This window comes from Amia ocellicauda, chromosome 9 (genome assembly GCF_036373705.1).
Source record: "Amia ocellicauda isolate fAmiCal2 chromosome 9, fAmiCal2.hap1, whole genome shotgun sequence".
NCBI lineage: Eukaryota > Metazoa > Chordata > Actinopteri > Amiiformes > Amiidae > Amia > Amia ocellicauda.
Genome location: NC_089858.1, coordinates 7207210 through 7227002, shown reverse-complemented (window position 1 = coordinate 7227002; position 19793 = coordinate 7207210). Strand labels below are relative to the sequence as shown.

The window sequence follows — 19793 nt, the reverse complement described above, 5'->3', positions numbered from 1 at the left end:
TTTTGTGCTTCTTCAAAGAGCTTGGACAGCACATCTGGAAACCCCTGTCTGCCTGGGAGTATAACTACCTTGTGTCTTGTTGCTGTGCTCAGTCTTGCCATGGTGTATGACTTTTGACAGTGAACTGTCTTCAGCAGCCTCACCTTGTTAGCTGAGTTTGGCTGTTCCTCACCCAGTTGTATTCCTCCTACACAGCTGTTTCTGTTTCAGTTATTGATTGTGTTTCAACCTTCATATTGAATTGATGAACATTAGCACCTGTTTGATTAATCATACACCTGACTATATGCCTACAAAACCCCTGACTTTGTGCAAGTGAACCTAGAAGAATTGATGCTGTTTTGAAGGCAAAGGGTGGTCACACCAAATATGGATTTGATGTAGATTTTTCTTCTGTTCACTCACTTTGCATGTTGTTAATTGATAAATATAATCTATTAGCATGTCTATTTTTGAAAGCATTCTTACTTTACAGCATTTTTTCACACCTGCCTAAAACTTTTGCACAGTACTGTATATATACCAAAGTCTGCTTGACTGAGGAAAACAAATAAGGGATGTTTATTTGACCTAATTATGCCTTTTTCTTGTGATTGATTGTGCATAAGAAATGGGCATTTTTTTGAGCCCATTTATGGAAGACTTTTAAAGGTTGCTTTTGGGAACCATGTTTTTGTCTTTGTTTTGCTTTGTTTCAGGTTCCTGAGTTTTGACTAGAGATACCAGATGAAGACTGAAGCACTTGACATGATACCCCTACCCCTCACACGACATTGCAATACTGGTTGCAACGAGTAGAGTTACCTGAAGTTTGTTTTGACTGGACTATGAAGAGCAGGACATGCAACACCTTTCCACTATCATCAGCATTCGTAGAAATGTAATATTCACCCATCTAGAAAATGTATGACAAGTCACGTTTTTGCTGAAGATCTCACAATATAATCTTTTTATTTCCCTTTTGACAGTAGTAGTGTATACAATTCACACTTTCCTAGTATTTTGTTTCTAACTGTTGGTTGTCTACAGTTTTGTGGTGTGTTTGTTTGTTTTCCTAGACCAGTGGTGTCCAACCCTGGTCCTGGAGAGCCCCTGTCCAGCAGTTTTTGGAGATCACCCTTCCATCACCAATTTTGAAACACCTGAAAGTATTTAATTTGAAAACAAATAAGCAGGTGGTTTGGTAAAAACATTCATATAAAAACCATTGGAGCATTCCTCTGAATACCTTCAGATTTCGAGAGTTCCCTTGGTTGTGTTGCTTAATTGATTAATAACTCCCATGTGTTCCCAGTATTTAGAAATTGGTGACTATGTGCACTTTCTCACAGTCTGCTGTGTAAAGACATTTCAAATATTTTTCTTCTCCTGAACACTGAAATACAATTATTATACTGAAAAATCAAGTACCACCATGAAAAAAGTAAATGCCAGAAAAGTTCACATCCATTTTCAGTAAGAGAACATATTATTTAAAAATTCAGTTTTTAATTTGCCATTTGGATTAATCATTCTGATGAAAGATGTTTGAAAATAATGTCAATTCAGGAGATGTCTGTCCAGTCCTGTGAATGTTCCCATTCCCTCATACTTCCATGAATTGAAATGTGTTTTTTTAGGCACTATAGCTCTGATCATCCTTACAAACAATCTCCTGCTTTTCCAGTAATCAATGGGATCATCGAAATAGCAGGTACTTATGAGGTGTAATGTTATTTAACTGCTCTGATGAAGGAGAAATTTTTTCATGTTTCCAGCTGTAGCCTAGTTTGTTTAATCCCTGGATTCTGCATCCAGGTACATGGAGGTTCTGTCAACTAAGCATCAGCTCATAACACATTGTGATACACAACTCACTGGATATTTGCTCTGCTTGGATGTTTTCTTAAACTGACGTAATGCCAAATTCAAAGCTTGATTTTTTAAATTAGTTTTTACTTGGTTTTAAGTATTACATTCGCTATATATGTTTATATGCATTTTAAACATATGTATGCTTGTATATTCCACCAACACATGGCAAAACATTCTGTATGTCACCTGTTGTAATGTTTACATTGAACCTTTCCCAGGGTAAGAGTAAATGCAATTTGAATCCTGTTTGAAACACCTGTTTGACTCCAATGTCTTAGCACCTTTGGTATTTTGTTGTGAAGCTCAGAAACATGTGAAACATTCAATAAACGGTTGTTTTTGAACAGGTTTAATTTAACTTTAACAGAGTGCGGTGGAATTGTCCAAAGTAGTGGCAAAGTGGAAATAGGGGAGATGACTTGGGAGATGACTTGGCAGATGACAGAGGAACATGCCATATGGCTGACTGTTGGAGGGACTTGCCCATATCATGAGAAGTACAAGCGATGAACCAGACTGTGCCCAATTGTCCAGCCTAGGTCTGCTAGACATGGTTTCCACATCCATATTTAATTCTAAATCAGCACTATGTTGATTGATGAGAAGTCATTGTACGTTGACCAAATACCATCGATCTCACATTTTATAATCATCATTGAATACTTCTGTCATGACATCCAGTTAACGCTGAACTAACTCTTGCTTAGCACTGCTAGGTTTAATGACTTACACGTGCGTTACGTTTATAAAAGCTAATGTAAGGCTTGCATGTCAGTCATGTGAAACACTGGCTCCACCCACGACAACAAGGAGCCAACCAGACTGCCCAACGCCTGACTTAAAGAAGAAACGTTTCTCGTCACGTCGCAAGAACTCCTTACGAAATGTGCTTGTGGTTTTTATTTTATTTTTACTTTATTGAATCCGAAAAAAAAAAAATCAGAGAGGATAGCATGTCTAAGTTTAAATACTTTAAGTGGGCTGGTGAAATGAGGCTTGAACTGAAGCTTACCAGAAATAATCACTATTAGGTGATTCTTCCTTTGATTTTTTGTTTTGCCAAATTCAAAAGAAAGGTTAAAGTTTAGATGTTTTCTTATGCCTTTGCTGTGGAGTTATTATTGTGCGCTGGCTTTGTTGGCGTATCACAGCACTTTCAAGGGTTACCAGTGAAGGTAGTGCGTTGCCAGGGAAACCGGCTGATGGCTCAATGAGGGTGAGCGTTCGGGGCTGAATATTCAAACGGTGTGCTTTCTAAGTGGACCGTTTTTGACCGTTGGAGCATTCGCTTGCTTTCTTCTCTTCTGAACCATTTTCATCGCCTTCGTCTTCCCTTCTCTCCAGTCTTTTCTAAAAGAGCATTAAGATTCTCCTGAAGTTCACTTACTCCTCTGCACACAATCCGCTGACCATGTTTTTCTGTAAAGCCACATAAGGTTTGATCAAATTTTTTCTTCAGCAAAAATCCACCACATTGAGTACTTGATGGCTAGAAAATATTTCCTCCCACAATGGACTGTGTAGTACATTCATGTTCGTTACCAATCCTTTACACATTTGTTGTGGTATTTCATGTTTAGTTTTTTCTTTAAATGTAGTTTGTAGAGTTCTGTTATCACGGCGGAAACACACATAGCTTCTACAAAATATATATATATATATATATATATAAATAATTCTATAAGTGTATTGCATAATCATTATGATATTGGTATACAAATAATGTTTCATATTGTTATACATGTTTAGAGTGATCAGATGTATTATTGATTGCATCAAGTCTGAAATGCATAAGATTGGAGGTGGCTTCTTTTTATGCTTCAGTAAACCAATCAGTGTATTTATTGAATAAGTACTAGGACTAACCACTGAAAAATATTGGTGACATTTCTCAGTACTAGTGCCCTAACAAGTACATTGTTATCACTCGTAAGGATTGAAAAGAAAGTGGTTTAGTTAAGAACATTGACCGATAAACTGCCCTGGGTTTTATATTATTGTATGAAACCCACCACTCTGGTGATCAATCTGCATTGAATGCTTTTATCAACTCAAGGTTATTGTGAGCTATTAGATTAATGTGTACCAGATACACCCTATAATCACCTGATTAAGAAACATTAGGAGCAAGGTAAGAACCAATAATGTGTGTAATCAATTAACATACTAATAATAATAACTCTTGCATTACTTTTATTAATTGCATTTATTGAATTGAAACTATTACAATAAAATACAGCAGAAAAAATATGTAGAAGCTAACAAACCACTGAGAAAGGAAAACAATCAATAGCTGATAGTTAATACCATATATGATACAGAGTAGGCACTGGCATGAAATGACACCAAGTAATATTTCTGTCTTGAAGAAAATCTTGTCTTTAAAGTAGGACATGTTAACAGGCAGTTGAATAACGAGCAGCAGTATTATTGGAACAGATCAGGAAAGAGATGGTTTCATTAGTACAAAATAGTGTTGTTTTTCAAAGGCTGGATTGTATGGGAGTAAGAGTGATGGTAAAAAGCAAAATACAGGTATGCATGTGTTCAGGATGGTTGAATGAGCTTTTTCTGAGGACATATATGACTATATATTGTAAGTATGTATATTATGTATAGAACAAATTAACCTATACAGTGTGTTCATTAAAAGGTGTACAAAGTAGCATTGGCAGTCACGAGTTCAGAACAGGTTAAGGCAGGTTCAGACCGGATTGTCTACAATGATCAAACAATACCTACTACCAAAGGTATTCTAAAAGAGATTACATTTTGACGGCAGTGAACCCCATCTATATGCAGAACATACCCAGTTTGTTTTACTGCCTCGCCTTGAGGGGAGGAGGGTGCTGTAGGAGTTGATGGATAACTGACCCGACTGATATACGTGTTGTCAATGACTGAACTTATCATCGGAGTGCGGTGGAATTGTCCAGTACAATAGCAAAGTGGACACTAAGGGAGTGTTGGAGGGGCTTGCCCTGATCTTGAGAAGAACAAGCAATGAACTGGCTGTGCCCAATTGACCAGCCTAGGTCTGGCTGACATGGGTTCCACAACCAACCAGACATCTGACTTAAAGAAGAAATGTAATTTGTCTTGTCACATGTGGCAAAAGTATTTATGAAACGTGCTTGTGGTTTTTATTTTCTGCCTTCTAGACATGAGAGGCTTTTCAACTTCTAAATTAAATCCATTCACCTTCAAAACATTTGCTGCTATTACAGTTTGCAAAGTGAATGTTGTGTTATGGTGGCCTGCTGGTTGTGGCAACCTGTCGTGATGTAAAACACAGCATTACCAGAATTTGTTCAATTGCTTGCTCTTAAACCCATTCATTACTGGTTTAGTAGGTAGGTACATGGTACCTACACAGTAATGAGACCTTATAGTGTAAGGCTTCCACTGAAGTACACACTCAACAACCAACTGGTACGCTGTCCATACCAGGGAATTCATGGATGGTCTCAGCTTGTTTAAAAAACTTCAGATTAAAAAACATTATTCCCTAGCAATGTCCCGTGCAAATAAAATAAACATTTCCTTTCTCTGCATCATTAATTTTGAATAAAAATAAATTGTTAACTAAAAGGGAATACTATGTCAATACAATGTTTGTTTTTTGTTATGTATTTAAATGTATAAAAGAAAAACAAGAAAAACTGAATTACAGATTTCCTAAATTCCTGATTTATGAAAGACTGAATCTATGGCTAATTTATATATCTGATGGGGAAAAAAAATAAAATAAAACACTCAGAATTCAAATTTAAAAATCAAAAGGCTGCTGAATTTTTTTTTAATTCACGACCATTTACATATTTGCAAATTTGAAAGATTTTTCAAAATAGCTGCAAGAGTCCTTAATAAATGAATCTTTTTTTTTTTCACATAAAGAACAATAGCGATTACAAATTCCCTCAAAAATATATTAAGATGTTTATATATATATATATATATATATATATATATATATATATATATAGTTTATAATAGTGTGTCTCTAGCTCACTAGTGTGTTTCACTGCATTTTAATATTAAAGAACTGAAGACAGCCGCACAATCATCCCAGAACTATGAGTTTCATTTCATTTCATTTTTTTGGGAATGGAACATGTTTCAGTTACATTTATAACCAGTCCATTTTAACTTTAAATAAACTCTTTCACTATCTTTCCCTCTATTCATAGAGTTCGCCCAAAAAATTCGTTCTGTGAGGGTGTACTCTTGAAGATTGCTTTACATGATCTCTGCAGATGTGTTACAGGATGTTACACTTATTTCCCTTCAATTACCATCCGTTTGCATTTGGTACACAGAGCCGTACCAATATAATCAGCAAAATATTGGCATGATTATATACATTTAAAGAAAACATTTGATCACTTTAGCATGCTTAAGATTCTTCAAATCAAAGGCTGTGAAAACATTGTATTCTGCCGTGCTTTTGTAATCGGCTAAATGTCAAAGCACTGACTCAGTTGTTTTTCATAGATAAAGGCACATATGGGATTTGTATGCGTTTCTGCACGTCTTTTCACAAACCCAAATTAAGTGTTTTCTTCAGTGTAAAAAATTGTGCCGTTTGCCCAGATGGGACTTCAATTTTTAATGAGCTATTTACCAGCTCACTGGCAGGTCTACGGATAATGTGGAAGTTTACAATGAAAGACGGGAACCACAGTTTCCAAACAAAAGGTAGAAAATCTGATTTTAACCATAAGGTGATCATGCAAAAACCTAAGGCACCCCCCAAACAAATCTCAATACATGTATAAATACCAGCAATGGAAATTGTATTATTGGCCACAAAATAAGTTGCCAGCACAAGAAGAAAATCAGAACTATAGTCACCGTTTTCCATTTTCACTCGCTGTCTTTTGGTGTTCCTGTCCATTTAAATCTGTTACCCCAATTGGTGATGTTATAGAGTAATACTTAGTAGTAGATGGTAATTACACAAAGTCCAAATTTATCATCAGCACATCACAAAGGGGCTGCTTTTGATCACCTCGCTTGACACAAGATTTTTGCATTCATATTTGTCTATAGAGTACAAGTCCTCACGATCTCCTAAACTTACTTTCTGTCTGAAGCCCTGGACTCAGGAGTGTTGCCAAAGGAAACTTCCTGTCCTACTCCCCCTCACATCCAAGCAATGCCCTTATTTTTCTGTCAGACTTTAACCTTTACTGTGCCATACATGACTGAGGAATAGAGTGGCTTGCGAAATATTTTATCAATATGAAATGGTGATAAATGGCTTAAGCTACATGCCTGAAATATTTAAACACCAATCCAATTTTTAATAGTTTCTCCCTCTGCTCTTGGTTAATTAAAGTTTCTTTTCAATCCATTCTTATAGACCAGAACCATTTTTATCTGTTTTTAATAACCTAAAAAAAAAAAAAAAGGTGTCAAGGCCTTCTATTGATGATATTTAAACTGACAAATAACTTGGCGTGTTTGGGCCAGGGCCGACACAACATTTTGTAATGGTGCATTACTAGGAAGTATGTGGTTTTAATTAAAAACAAAACATGCTATGTCATACAATTTACACTTTTGGGATAAGTTAAGATAAGAAGCTGGTAGTTATACAACCCTGACAGGGCTGTACATCACTGTTTTGCAGTTAGAAAGGACAAGCTATTTTGGATGCCTTACAGCAAGGGATCATTTGGCCGTTTTTAGTCTAGACTGGGACCCTGTGTATTGTCCCCTGGACTAGATTCCCCCAGGATATTAAAGTAGTTTTAGCCCAGCATTGGAAGTAATAATTAAGTAATGAAGCCCTTGTATATAAATGAGAATTATGCTATTTAAATCTGATCTATTTTGCTTTATTTTATCTTGGCAATGCCTTCAGACCCTTTGGCCCTTCAGTTTATCGTTTGATTTCATGAGATGTTTCTGCTGCCATGGTCTGTGAGCTTCTGGAGCATTGAACAAAAATGTAAAGCAAAAAATGTGTGTGCACACGGAGATACCTTTTTGTGTTTTGTTTTTGTAGTGGTGGTATGGATTCATTACTCTGTTTGAAGGAACAAATCAACAGAGACCCCCTCAAAGCCTCTCCAAACCCACTGCTGTCAAATCTCTCTTCCACATGTGTGTTGGTATAACTGGGAGCTCTGGCTGCTGCTGAATTCACGGGAGCACCTCGCAGTGCGCCATCTCAGGCCCTCTTGGCGTGAAGCATCTCTATAAGCAGGTTGTTACAGGGCACCTCCCCGCTCAGGTGTTTGTAGTACAGGTACTCCTCTGCTTGCGTACTGAGCGATCGGATCTCCGGTAACCTCAGCAGCAGCTGTCCAAACTTGTCCATGAACTGCGGATAGTTACACATGGTGTACTCCAGGAGGGCAGCGTTGACCTGCTCTTGAACACTCTCCACCAGGTGATTGTTCTCCAGCAGCTTCACATCTAAGAGCGCAAGAACAGATGAGATTAATGCAGTTTTTCATTTTGAAGGAAACTAATTGTGGAGAGAGCTGAACCACCTTGCCTGACAGGTGCAGAGAATCACAATGATGTAGTGAACCCATGTTTTTATGTATCTATGTATTCATGTATGTATTAAACAGCACATGCCCACACAGAGGAAAGACCCACTCTTGCCGAACTGTGCTGATCACAGGGATGAGGAAATCTGTGTGCCCTGTACCACATGATTATTATGAGAAAAAGAACATGGAAAACAAACTACCTTTTCAAACATCCAAAAATATTTTTGTTGTTGTTTTGTTTTTGTTTTTACATTTTTGTCTACAAACCCAATTGTAAATGATCAGCTGAATTATTTTTGAGGTGCTCCACACCTTCACAGCATGCTGCTAAGCCAAAACCTTTCCCAGCCTTGACACCCAGCTCTTCTGTATCACCCTCCTGCTGCTCTGAATGGGTCAAATTAATGGCTGCAGTACTGGCAGAGATGACACTTGTGCTTTTCTGGAAGCTTGTTAGTTGCAACAAATAGCAACAAAATCTGACAATATTTTGGAAGGTGCAGCCATGGCGACAGCATCAGCTGCTCTACATGAACATGACTGACCCCCTTTAAAGCCCTGCGGTGGTGTTTTCATATTAGGGACTTGAAAACAAATGAACTGGGAGAAAGTATACCAAATAGAACTACTACTACAAATAGTCCAGATAAATATAAACAGTACACTGATATAACTGATGAAAAGGGCTTTGATGTAGTATTGCAGAATACTTAAATCAATTAAACTTCAGCAACAGAGGCTTGAGAGCTTTAAGCCGAGAGGAAGGTTAAGCTTGGTGGCTCAGATCTACTTCTTAGTTAGATTAGAGTTTAGTGTCACTCTACTAGTGTACTGTTTGTCGCCTTACAGTTGTACAAAGGGTTAAAAAAAATACTGTGAGGCAGGCTTAGACAAAAATAAAAAAAGAAAAGTTGAATTTCTTTAAATAAAATTCCAATAGAATTGTATATTCAATACAATTCCTTTAACATGATGGAAAAAAGAGCTGGCCTTCAATATACATATTTATATATTATACATTGTATAATATCCATATACCCACATGTATATGTATATACATGTAAAATATATGCATCTGTATATTAAAAACTAAAAAAAAGATATTCATGAACATGAACATGATATTATTGCACTTATGTTGTAAGTCACCCTTGGATAAGGGCGTCTGCCAAGAAATACTACTACTACTACTACTGCTACTACTACTACTACTACTACTAATAATAATAATAATAATGAACAGAATTATTCACATAATGTAATGGTTTACCTCTGCAAAGCAATGATTATAATGTTGGTAAATAATCACAGACAATATCCACTGACAACCATTTACTTGTCATACACACAGTGACAAACTAGCAGGGCTCTCTCCACGATGTTATACTGTATACAATGAATACATTTTAAGGAGTTATATATGCTGTACTCAACATCAATACATTTTGTCTACATTTGTTAGTCCTCATATTTAGTCAGTCCACTATTTCAAGGGAATTTTAAATTACAAAAAAAGTATCCATAATATTAATAGGAAAAAAAAAAATGTTCCTCACGCTGTATAAAGCTTTGCTAAAACACCTAATAGAGTTACAGGCAAATGCTCTAAATCAATGTTAGTGCTTCCAGGGTGACACATTGGATTTGCACAGTTCACTGCCTGCAAATGTATTCTGCATGTCTAGTTATAAACCTAAAATGACCTACATTTATTTGGTCTCCTGTTAACATGATACTTGTAATCAGTCGACTCCCACAAAGACTAAACACTCCTGAAGACATTGCATTGTTATTTTTATAAGGATATCTCAGACTAGTGAAGTTTCCTTTGACAAGGGAGAATGTAGTCAAGCTTACTGGAATGTACAGTTTTGAAGGGTTTAGACCCACCAAGGTGTGAAACTATTCCAGGATTTGCAGAAAAATATATATATCAGACTGACAATTCACAATGACAATACAAAATGCCTTCTGAATTTGAACATCCTGTATGCAAATAAACAAAAGAAAAATACAGTTTGGAGTTTCTAATTAATCAGATTATCATACAGATTTTCTATGGTACACTGTCCTACCTTAAAGTGACTTTACAAACTCTTTGAGATGGTGTTCACCAAACCAAAGTTTCAAGTACGTACTCCCCCCCCAACCCTTGGAGATTTACGTCTTCTTCAGCTACAAGTTCATCATAGCATTTATCAGATTTTTTTATGAATTTATTTGTGCATTTATCCAAACGAGCCCTTGTATCCATATATTGATAAAGTGATGCACAAAATGTTTGAAAGTTTTCCGTTTCCAAAAACGATCAAGAACTCATCTGTGGTCTCTGTGACCTAGTGAGACATCATTTTTGTATTTTATGTTTTTTTGCATTTGTATCTTAATCATACAGATTTTATCCCTCACTTTCAAGAGCTGCAGTGCATACGAAGAAGGAGCTGAGCAGGAGGCTCACAATGGCTTACCTCGTTTAATGTGCTCCCTTTCATAATCAGGTGAGTCTTGTGAGGAGCTGCATTCACAGATTAATTAAATATTTTGAATAATCTTTTCATCGCTCTGGAAGGGTGAAAGCAAATTGTCCCGATACATCTGACTCAGAGAGAGCCAGGAGCAATAGCAACGATTCCCTCCTTGTATAAAAAGAGCGTCTCCTTACACATACAAACATGCCTTGGATTATTCCTGGGCCTTCGAGTGCTCTCATTATTTAAAGCATCTTTTGTTCGCATAAGGCTGGCGCTAAATTGCAATCACTTAAGGGAATGTGCGTGATAAAAGCCTATTTTTCTTTTCTCTTGCAGAATCTGCGGCATGAATGTGAGTCAGGAAATCGAATGATAGGTCAATCCATTAAGCCTCTATTAAGGACTATTGTGGAAGAAGGATCGCCTGCGTTGTCTTCATAAATATTGCCTTTTGAGAAACCCTAATTTTAATTAAACTCATTACCTGCTCAAAAGTACAAATCTATTTAGAAAATATCAGAAACCTTTTGAAAAAAAAAAAAAAAATATATATATATATATATATATATATATGTTTAATATATATATATATATATATATATATATATATATATATATATATGTTTAAATGGGTATAAAGTTGCAGCTTTAAATTGGTTTCGGACAGATTCAATGGGAGAATCGTCAGCTACTAAAAATATGAGGCCAAAATATAAAAAATGCTTTTAACATAGACTGTTACTGTGTATGCATGTGTGTGTGTGTGCATTTATACATATTTCAATCTATATATATACATTTTAATGTGTTGTACATAATTTCTGAAACACATGCCGTGAGAGATCAATTTAGATGAGACCTTTCCACCTTTTGTTTTTGCTTCAACAAGAATCACCTGCAATCTTGCAAAACAACTGTAGTTACTATATATATACAGCTCTGGAACAAATTAAGAGACCACTTAACATTGATTTCTGAACTTGGAGTGGTCTCAATTTTTTCCAGAGCTGTATATATATATATATATATATAACAAATACTATTCCATGGTATGTCACCATTGACCCTCACAATTTACAAAAAAAAACGCTGCTTTGAAAGGCAGAGCTGTCTAAATTTGGGTGAAATATGCATATTATTGTATTGTTTCATTTACATGATTGTATGTAAATGTAATCATATACATTAACTTTTTCCATTCAAATAACAGTTTTAACATAATAATTGTGTCTTAACGTGCATTGCAACATGGAGGGTTAAATAGAAGAGGCAGAAAAGTGCTTTATCTTTCGTAGCAACATTAAATGGTCGAGTATAGCTCTTTATTATGGCTACCCTGCTGGATAATTTGCTGAAGCAGTCAAAGCTTGTTTGAAAAGAGCCACAGTGGCGGCTGCTCATCGTGAAACATTTCCAAAAAGCATTAGGTGATGGTTTACCCCGTCTGCCATTGACGTATATTGGAGTAGGAGCAATCAGCCTAAATCCTGACTTCATGTCAACAGGGTTGTTTTTTTGTAGGGCTCTATCAGCAATTCTGTTTCTATGTCTGAAATATTATTACACAAACATACGGCTATTTTTGTGATTCAGCTTGTCCCTGTAACAGATTTGTTCATGAGAAAACACACACGTTACCATTGAAATTTGAGGCCACAGAAATACTTTGATGGATTTCAAACAGAGTTTTTCAGTTTTTTCTCTCCCCTGTTTTTTACAGTCACATCAGATTGCCCTGAACAATTAACCCACCAGTGCCAATAAATAAATAAATAAATAAATAAATAAATACATGCAATACAAAATGAATCAAAGTACGGGATTAAAATCATGTTGGCAGAAAGTGCAGCATCTGCAAAAATTCCTTTCAAAAATTCAAACAGGGAGGAAAATATAGTTAGCGTAATGCCAAATAAATAGACTCCAATTTTTTTAACACCAATCCATTAAAGTCGTCTTCAAGTTAGGAAGCTATTGCTTATAATTTGCCGTGGATTTGTTTAATGTAGAGTTAAAACATGTTGTGCTAAAGTAAAACAATAAGTAAAGAATTCCCCCCTGCTCAAAGTGTTTTTTGCTGTTTTTGTCAAGTAATCTGTCCATGCATTTTCCAAAGTTGTTCACCTATCCAGTTTACTCACATACTCATCTATAACCCGGTCTGCAGTGCACTGAATAGATGATGTAGTGCATTAGGATTTCTTACTTTGATTTCTTACTGATTGTCTACCATTTTACTTTTTGACTATGCAACTAATCTAATATTTGCTACTGAATAAGGCTATTGAAGGTGTATTGTTAGATACTGATGATGGGAAGAAATTCAGTGTTTGCAAAAGGCCTGAAGTGCTTCAAGCCCTGGCCTCTCAGACTAGGGCCTTCAGAAGCCCATAATGTTCCTGGCAAATGTCTCAATTTCTTCTTATTTCTTTGTGGTATAAAATATGTATTTAATTGCATGTGTTTCTCAACTATTCTGATTCTCTTTTACATCATGTATTTTTTTATGGTAAACAAATGTGTCAAAGAACAAGCCAGGCATGTGTATGTGTCTCCTTTTTGAACATTTTAAATCTTTTTAGTGGGATACTATTAGTTCTTGCATGTCTCTCCCCTGCCCAAAAAGTTGCACAAAAAATAAACTGTAAATGGACATTGTGAAATTCTACTGTGCTCACCTGGGTTAAAAAGGATGAGAAACTTGAAGCAGGCGATCTCTCTTCTGTCCACTTGTAGCGACTGTAACTTGTGTACTAACTCTTGACCTCTCATTACTAGGTTATTCAGCGTCGCCCCGGCCTGGTTTGCTATTGCAGGCAGGTCAATCTGTGAAGCAACACATGCAAATAAAAGTGAATAACCATAAACAGCTGTAAATATGCTTTTCACAAAAGGATGGTCTGTTGGATCAGCACTCCGGTAGCTCCAGTGTTAAGGGAGGCTTTCAAAAATGACAACCAAAAGACACAATCACATGCAAATACTTCCCCAAAACCTTTTTTATTTGAATTTTGTTTGGTTCTCACAGCCGAATCTGTAAATAAAGGGCACGGTGTTGACTTTCGTATGGGAAAATTTGTGACTTTAACAGAAATAAAATGAATTTCACATTTTCTCCTCAAACCTGGGCCTCTGTAGATGATGTGGGGTTATCTACAGATTACTGTTTTTTCCCGCACACCAAAACATCTCCAAAGACAGGCAAACAAGGGCAAGCATCTGCGTGGGTCGCTCTCCGGTCATGAAAGAACATCTTCTGAACATCACATCATCGCACAGACCGGCTTCACGGCAATATAAATGAACAGAGCGTGTTCCAACTGCAGAACTGGAATCAACACTGATTTCATCTGTGTGTTTCTAAGTGACCTAGCTAGGCAACCATCAACCGAGATTACACATGTTTGTATGGATACTTCTGACATTAACCATACAGTACACGTATAACCACAATACGACAAGGCAGAAGGCTTTGTCCTGATCGAGTTACTTCATCAAGGTCTCAGAGTGTCGAATCCAAAAACTGTTCCTCCTCACATTACAATATTTGAAATTTGAAAGTTAAAAGAATTAGTCGGACTACTTCCTCCACACTCACATAAAAAAGCAACACAAAATATATATTTATTCTACTTATGTCAACATAATAACTTTAAACACGATTTGTTTTTTTTGTTTGATTTACTACTACTGCTGCTACTACTACAACAACTAAAAATAATAACAATAGGGATGCATTCTTTCCACTGACAGATGCTGAAGGTGTCTTGCAATTGCCTCTGCACTACAAGGGGGGTCAGGAAACTTCTTACCTCTTGACCAGTGACCAGAAGTAGACTCCCATCCTTGCTGTGTTGCACCTGTCTGTAAATGTGATCCAACACCAGCAACTCACTCCAGCAATTATGCAGCAGCTTCATCTGATCTCCAACCTAACAAAAAAAATAGAAAAATAGCATGGCCAAATGGTTAAAAATACCATTTTCATCTTCTTCTTACACTGATTAAGTATTGTACTCATTAATTGATTTATTCAGCTATTCCAGAACAAGGTGCCCATGCGTCAGCAGTGAAGGCCTCTGCTTTTTGCACAAGCTGGATCCTGCAGTATCGCAGAGTGAGGGAGTGTGACCAAGTAATTGTACACAACTGGCTCCTCAGTTCTCCAGGGTACAGCACATCCTGTGGCGGACGCTGAGACCTGCAGCCTGCCTGATAACGGGTGTTTGACGTCTCCGGTCTGATGCCTAGATCTGTTGTTTGTGTCATGAAAGAAACAGATGCTGTATACATCTCTCTTTACTACAAGGGATGTAGTAGTAAGCCATTGACTGATTTCATCATTTAATCAATGCTGGGTCAACAATTATGTATTTTAAAGGAGTTTTCTTGTTTATTTGAAGAACATGTTGTTTAGTAGGTTTATACAGTGAGCAGAAATAATTATGTCAGAAACAATAAAAGCCCTTCATTGTACACAGAAGATAATTCAATTATAAATAACGGCTGTGTGCTCGGTGTCTTGTAATTATTTTTCAGGACAAAAATGTATATGCATTGAATGAATTGTGAAAAATGTGCCAGTGCTGAAAGCCACAGTCTGTGTAGATTTTTCAAATTTCTATCAACAATGGAGAAGCATTTTGAGCAAAGAAAGCCGTCTCAAATCAGTTATTTGTTTCTCTGAAAATGCTGCATTGCTTAGCAACTGTGAAATCAACTTTGTCATCCTCTTCCTTTAACCTGGTGAAGTTAAGCTGAAAAAAAAAAAAACCTGAAGGCTTTCTGAAATCAATTTTTTTAAGATTTTAGCTCTTAATATATTCATTACATCAAATATTTACTGTATAGATCTTTTCCCAATGAGCGATTGCCAATTAATGACCATATAGATCGCTTGCATCTGCAAAATTATATATATATTTTTTTTAAGAACAGGTTCTTGACATTTAGCATTTCCTACAATTTAAATAAGATAATATTCATTAAAATTAAAATGACAGGAAGAAAACTATATATAAACACACAGTGGTGTGAAACAAAATGGAACCACCTTCTTTCACATACTGGAACATTAAAAAAAAACTTTTCAACCATAATTATTCATTTACAAACACACCAATTTACCTGTTTTATAATGAGAGGTTATGTGCCTGTAGAAAAATAGCTTTTTTTTTTGTATACCTAGTTTCATATCTGGTTGTGTAATGAGAAAAGAAATGTCATAACCACGGGACATGTTAGCTTGCGAGTATGCAAGTGCATAGGTGCCATTTGGGCCTATTAAAGGCCTTCAACACACTGTAACACCTCTGTGGTTTAGTGAAGGAGAGAGGAAACTTTTTTTTTTCGCTCTAATTAATATCTAAACCATTTAGGGATCATAGATTTACAATCCCTACATTCCAACAGTGCTAATGACTGAGAAGAGACCCAGTCAACCTTAACATGATTATCAAATTATCACGTCATTAAATTCAGGAGAAGCGCTTCAGAGAAATTCTAACATCATGAGTCAATGGTTTCCCCTTTACTTATGAACAAATTATTAAATAGTGTTGAACCGAATGCAAACTGTATCTCGACACATGCGTCATCTAGGATCAGGGCTTGCATTTTTTAGTATAAAATGCAGTTAACAAATTGTTTCCCAAAACAAATTAGTTTGTGTGTCAAACTCAAATCATGAAAGGCATCAGAATGTTTTCATATTAATTCCAATGGCTATGAATAAAATTAATTTTGTGTAAACTATATAAAGCCCCATTGTATTTCCTTTGTAATATGCATCTGTTGCCATGGCAGTGAAATTTGAAGGCTTTACGTATAATGTCTTATGTCACAATGAAAACTGTCTGGCTGAAAACACTTGGTGCCCTTTGACAGTTGATAAGACCAAAGAGAAAATGTATCTAGAAAAAACACTAAAAACATCTGCACTGATATTGAAGAATATATAGAAACCATGCATACATACATATATTTGTTTATATATATATATATATATATGTGTGTGTGTATATACATATACACAGTGGTCTAAAGTGTTAGCATCCTTCATCTGTTTGAATATATAATATATTGACTGGGCTCAGGCACATTCAACACAGTTAAAATATATAGTATATATTTGTCTGTAATAAATTATAAACTAATATTTTTTTGAAGGAAGTGTTTTTATTTGGTCGTTCAGGTTAGCTAGGGTCCTTGACAATGTTCAGTGGTGAACCAATTAAAATTTGAGATCGGTCGACAAGTGCAGGAACAGGTTAAATGAATTCAGAGTCATAATAAGAGCCACAATAATATCTACATGATCTTTAAGGTATCTGGACGTGCGCTATAAAACATCAGGAAGGACAGAGAGGCACGTTAGCACCCGGCAAAACAATAACACATGCCAAATTCAGTACCCTGTTTGTAACCTGTTACCAGTTTCACAATAAACGAAATGGGGATAACTACATACAGAGACATCAAAGAAGTCACAGAACATGCTTCACCCAAAAAACAACCTATTGCTAAAGACTGGACAGAACCCAGACATGTTCCCTCTGCTGGCAGTGTTAAGTCTTTATTACAGCATCTTTGTTTATCACAATGTTTGTTTGTTTAGCACCCAGCTGTATCCTGAATCACTTTTAACACTGCATTCATTGTGCAAGGGATTTAGTTTATTCTGAACACCCAACACCCTTAAACACAACCATGAGAACCTCAGGGTTAAAACAAACAAACAAACAAACAAACAAACAAAAACAGGAAGTTACATCCCAGAACATCCCACGCTCTGATTGACAGCAGAGAGTATGGAAACACCAGCACTACCAGGAATTATATTGATCTATTATCTGCACAGCTGACTGAGATAACCGTACTTGTGCAATTGTGCAGAATAATTTCGACTACTTACCCCACCACAGTGCAATCAGGATGTACACTGTAAATAAATCTGCACAATCAAGTAAAGTAGCTGCTTAAACCAGAAATATTGGGAACATAAATGAGCAAGTGAGTTTCAGGAACTTAGGACTTCAATTCTGTATCTCTTTGACTTTCTCAGCTCTCATCCACAATACTTGGGCAGCGTGAATAGGAGCATGTTGTAATATTTACATTTTGGATGATCTCTGTCATGTGCTATTTCTACTATGTAAATTCTGCATCTATTAATTGAATGATTTTGTTTCTATATGCATGAGATTTACACAAGTGGCTTTGGCTGATGCTCTTGTCTACAACATGGGTTCCGATGACTTTTCTAACCTCCAGTACAGCAGGCTTTAATGAGGATTGACTATTGATGATTTTCACACTGTACACTTGGCAGAACGTAGTGGGCTCACAAGAAGTGCAGACAGACAACTCCAACACGTTCTTCATGCTTGTTTATTGCGTCCTTTAACCTTTTGTAGCTTACCTTTATTATATAATAAGGCGCACACCAAGACATGCAGAACCAGGTATTAATCAATTTGCAGGAAGTGACTCAATGAAGGGCTTTTCATCCTGTGCATCTGAACATTGCTGTAAGGATCCTGCACTACTTGCACTTGACTAAAGCCTTGGCCTAAAGTGGTTTAATTACATTATACCATTGATGTATTTTATAATACTGGATACTCTATGGCACGTTTTTGTGTGGAGCTGTTATGATATGTAATGACAGACTGTGGGTCGAGAGAATATCCAAATTATTTCATGCCACCTGTGGATGTGAAATTAAATTAATGGATTCCATCTTGTGGAGAATAAGTTATTTGTGTTAACATGCAAGATGTGCATCCAAGGCTAAGATAATCTGTATGCATGAATGGCCAGTTTCTGTTAAAACAAATTGGGGGTGAATCAAACAAACTAATGTTGTTATTAGACACAGTTGCAACAGTACATTTATATAAAATAAAGAAATGAGGTTCAGGTAAAGAAGCTACCAGCCTATCCCCTGTACACCTCACCCTATTTCCTGCGCTATATTTCTTCTGGCCTACGAGGGGCGGCCGGCCCTTCTGTGACACATCTCATCTCAACTCACTTTAACGGTGTATTTACGAGTCTCTGGAATGACCTCTATCCCCCCCTCACCTCCACAGTACTCTTTCACCTTTCCTCTTTGCTATTAAACAAGCCCTGGATCCAGCTATCCCTTTGTTGGCTTCGATATTAGTCTTGAAGCTGAAGGCCAGCGTAGTCAGTAATTCTCAATTGGATGACACCAGGAGACCGTTAGTGTGTCTCACTAATAGCGTACCAGGAGGCTTGTGACTCGTTTGTCAGGGCCTGGGTGACAGAATTACTGTACTTTAAATGAAACAATATATCTGGAGGAAGTCAAATCTCTTTCAAGCCAGGGCGCATCACCAAACATCTTGATCTTTTTTTGGAGACCGTGAGTGGAAGTTAAAGGGCTCATTGACCTGCTGTTCTTCCTCAAATACACAAACAGACACAGACATACACTTTCTCCCTCCGTCAGGAAAGAAAGTACAACCGCCTTAAAAATACTTTCATTGGCATTCAAATATCCAACAAATGAAGACAGTAGAGTGACATCTTTGACAATCGATTATGAATTGTAATAAGCTACACGTGGACATAAAATGTCTTTAATAATAAGATGAAAACAGGACATATATTGAAATATTCATACATTGTTGTTGTTTTTAATAGGAAAGCAAATCACCAAGGCAAAACAATTATGTTATTCATATAAGGTTTTAGATCGTTTTAGGAATGAGTATCTGGTCAAAACATTGTGGTAATCCCTGTTAGTTCTTATCCCTCGTTAAAAGAAAAAACCCTGTCGGTCGGTCCTGAAGTCTTTAACAATTACATCCCCACCTCGCAGGTCCAGTTCTCCACAATGCTCACTCAACTCAGCACTGGGTCTTTAGTGGGCAACGTGGTGAAATCCACAACGCGGCTTTTCCTCACATCAATAAACCTGCAGTCTCCCGTA

General features: G+C 36.6%; 2 protein-coding genes across 3 annotated transcripts in view; one reads left to right on the top strand and one right to left on the bottom strand.

Annotated features, from left to right (window-relative positions):
• Positions 1-2212, top strand: part of adgrd2 (adhesion G protein-coupled receptor D2) — a 38717-nt gene extending 36505 nt beyond the window's left edge. The window contains exon 26 of the mRNA XM_066712907.1: positions 699-2212. Coding sequence (XP_066569004.1) covers positions 699-706 — 8 coding nt within the window. The 3' untranslated portion in view covers positions 707-2212. The remainder of the gene's footprint in view (positions 1-698) is intronic.
• A 4353-nt stretch (positions 2213-6565) lies between these two features.
• The window catches only part of LOC136758491 (nuclear receptor subfamily 5 group A member 2), a 29106-nt gene continuing 15878 nt past the window's right edge, over positions 6566-19793 (bottom strand). For both annotated transcript variants that reach the window (XM_066712904.1, XM_066712903.1), the window contains exons 5-7: positions 14647-14766; positions 13513-13660; positions 6566-8280 (exon numbers count right to left, since the gene is read on the bottom strand). In XM_066712904.1, coding sequence (XP_066569001.1) covers positions 8033-8280; positions 13513-13660; positions 14647-14766 — 516 coding nt within the window. In that variant the 3' untranslated portion in view covers positions 6566-8032. The remainder of the gene's footprint in view (positions 8281-13512; positions 13661-14646; positions 14767-19793) is intronic.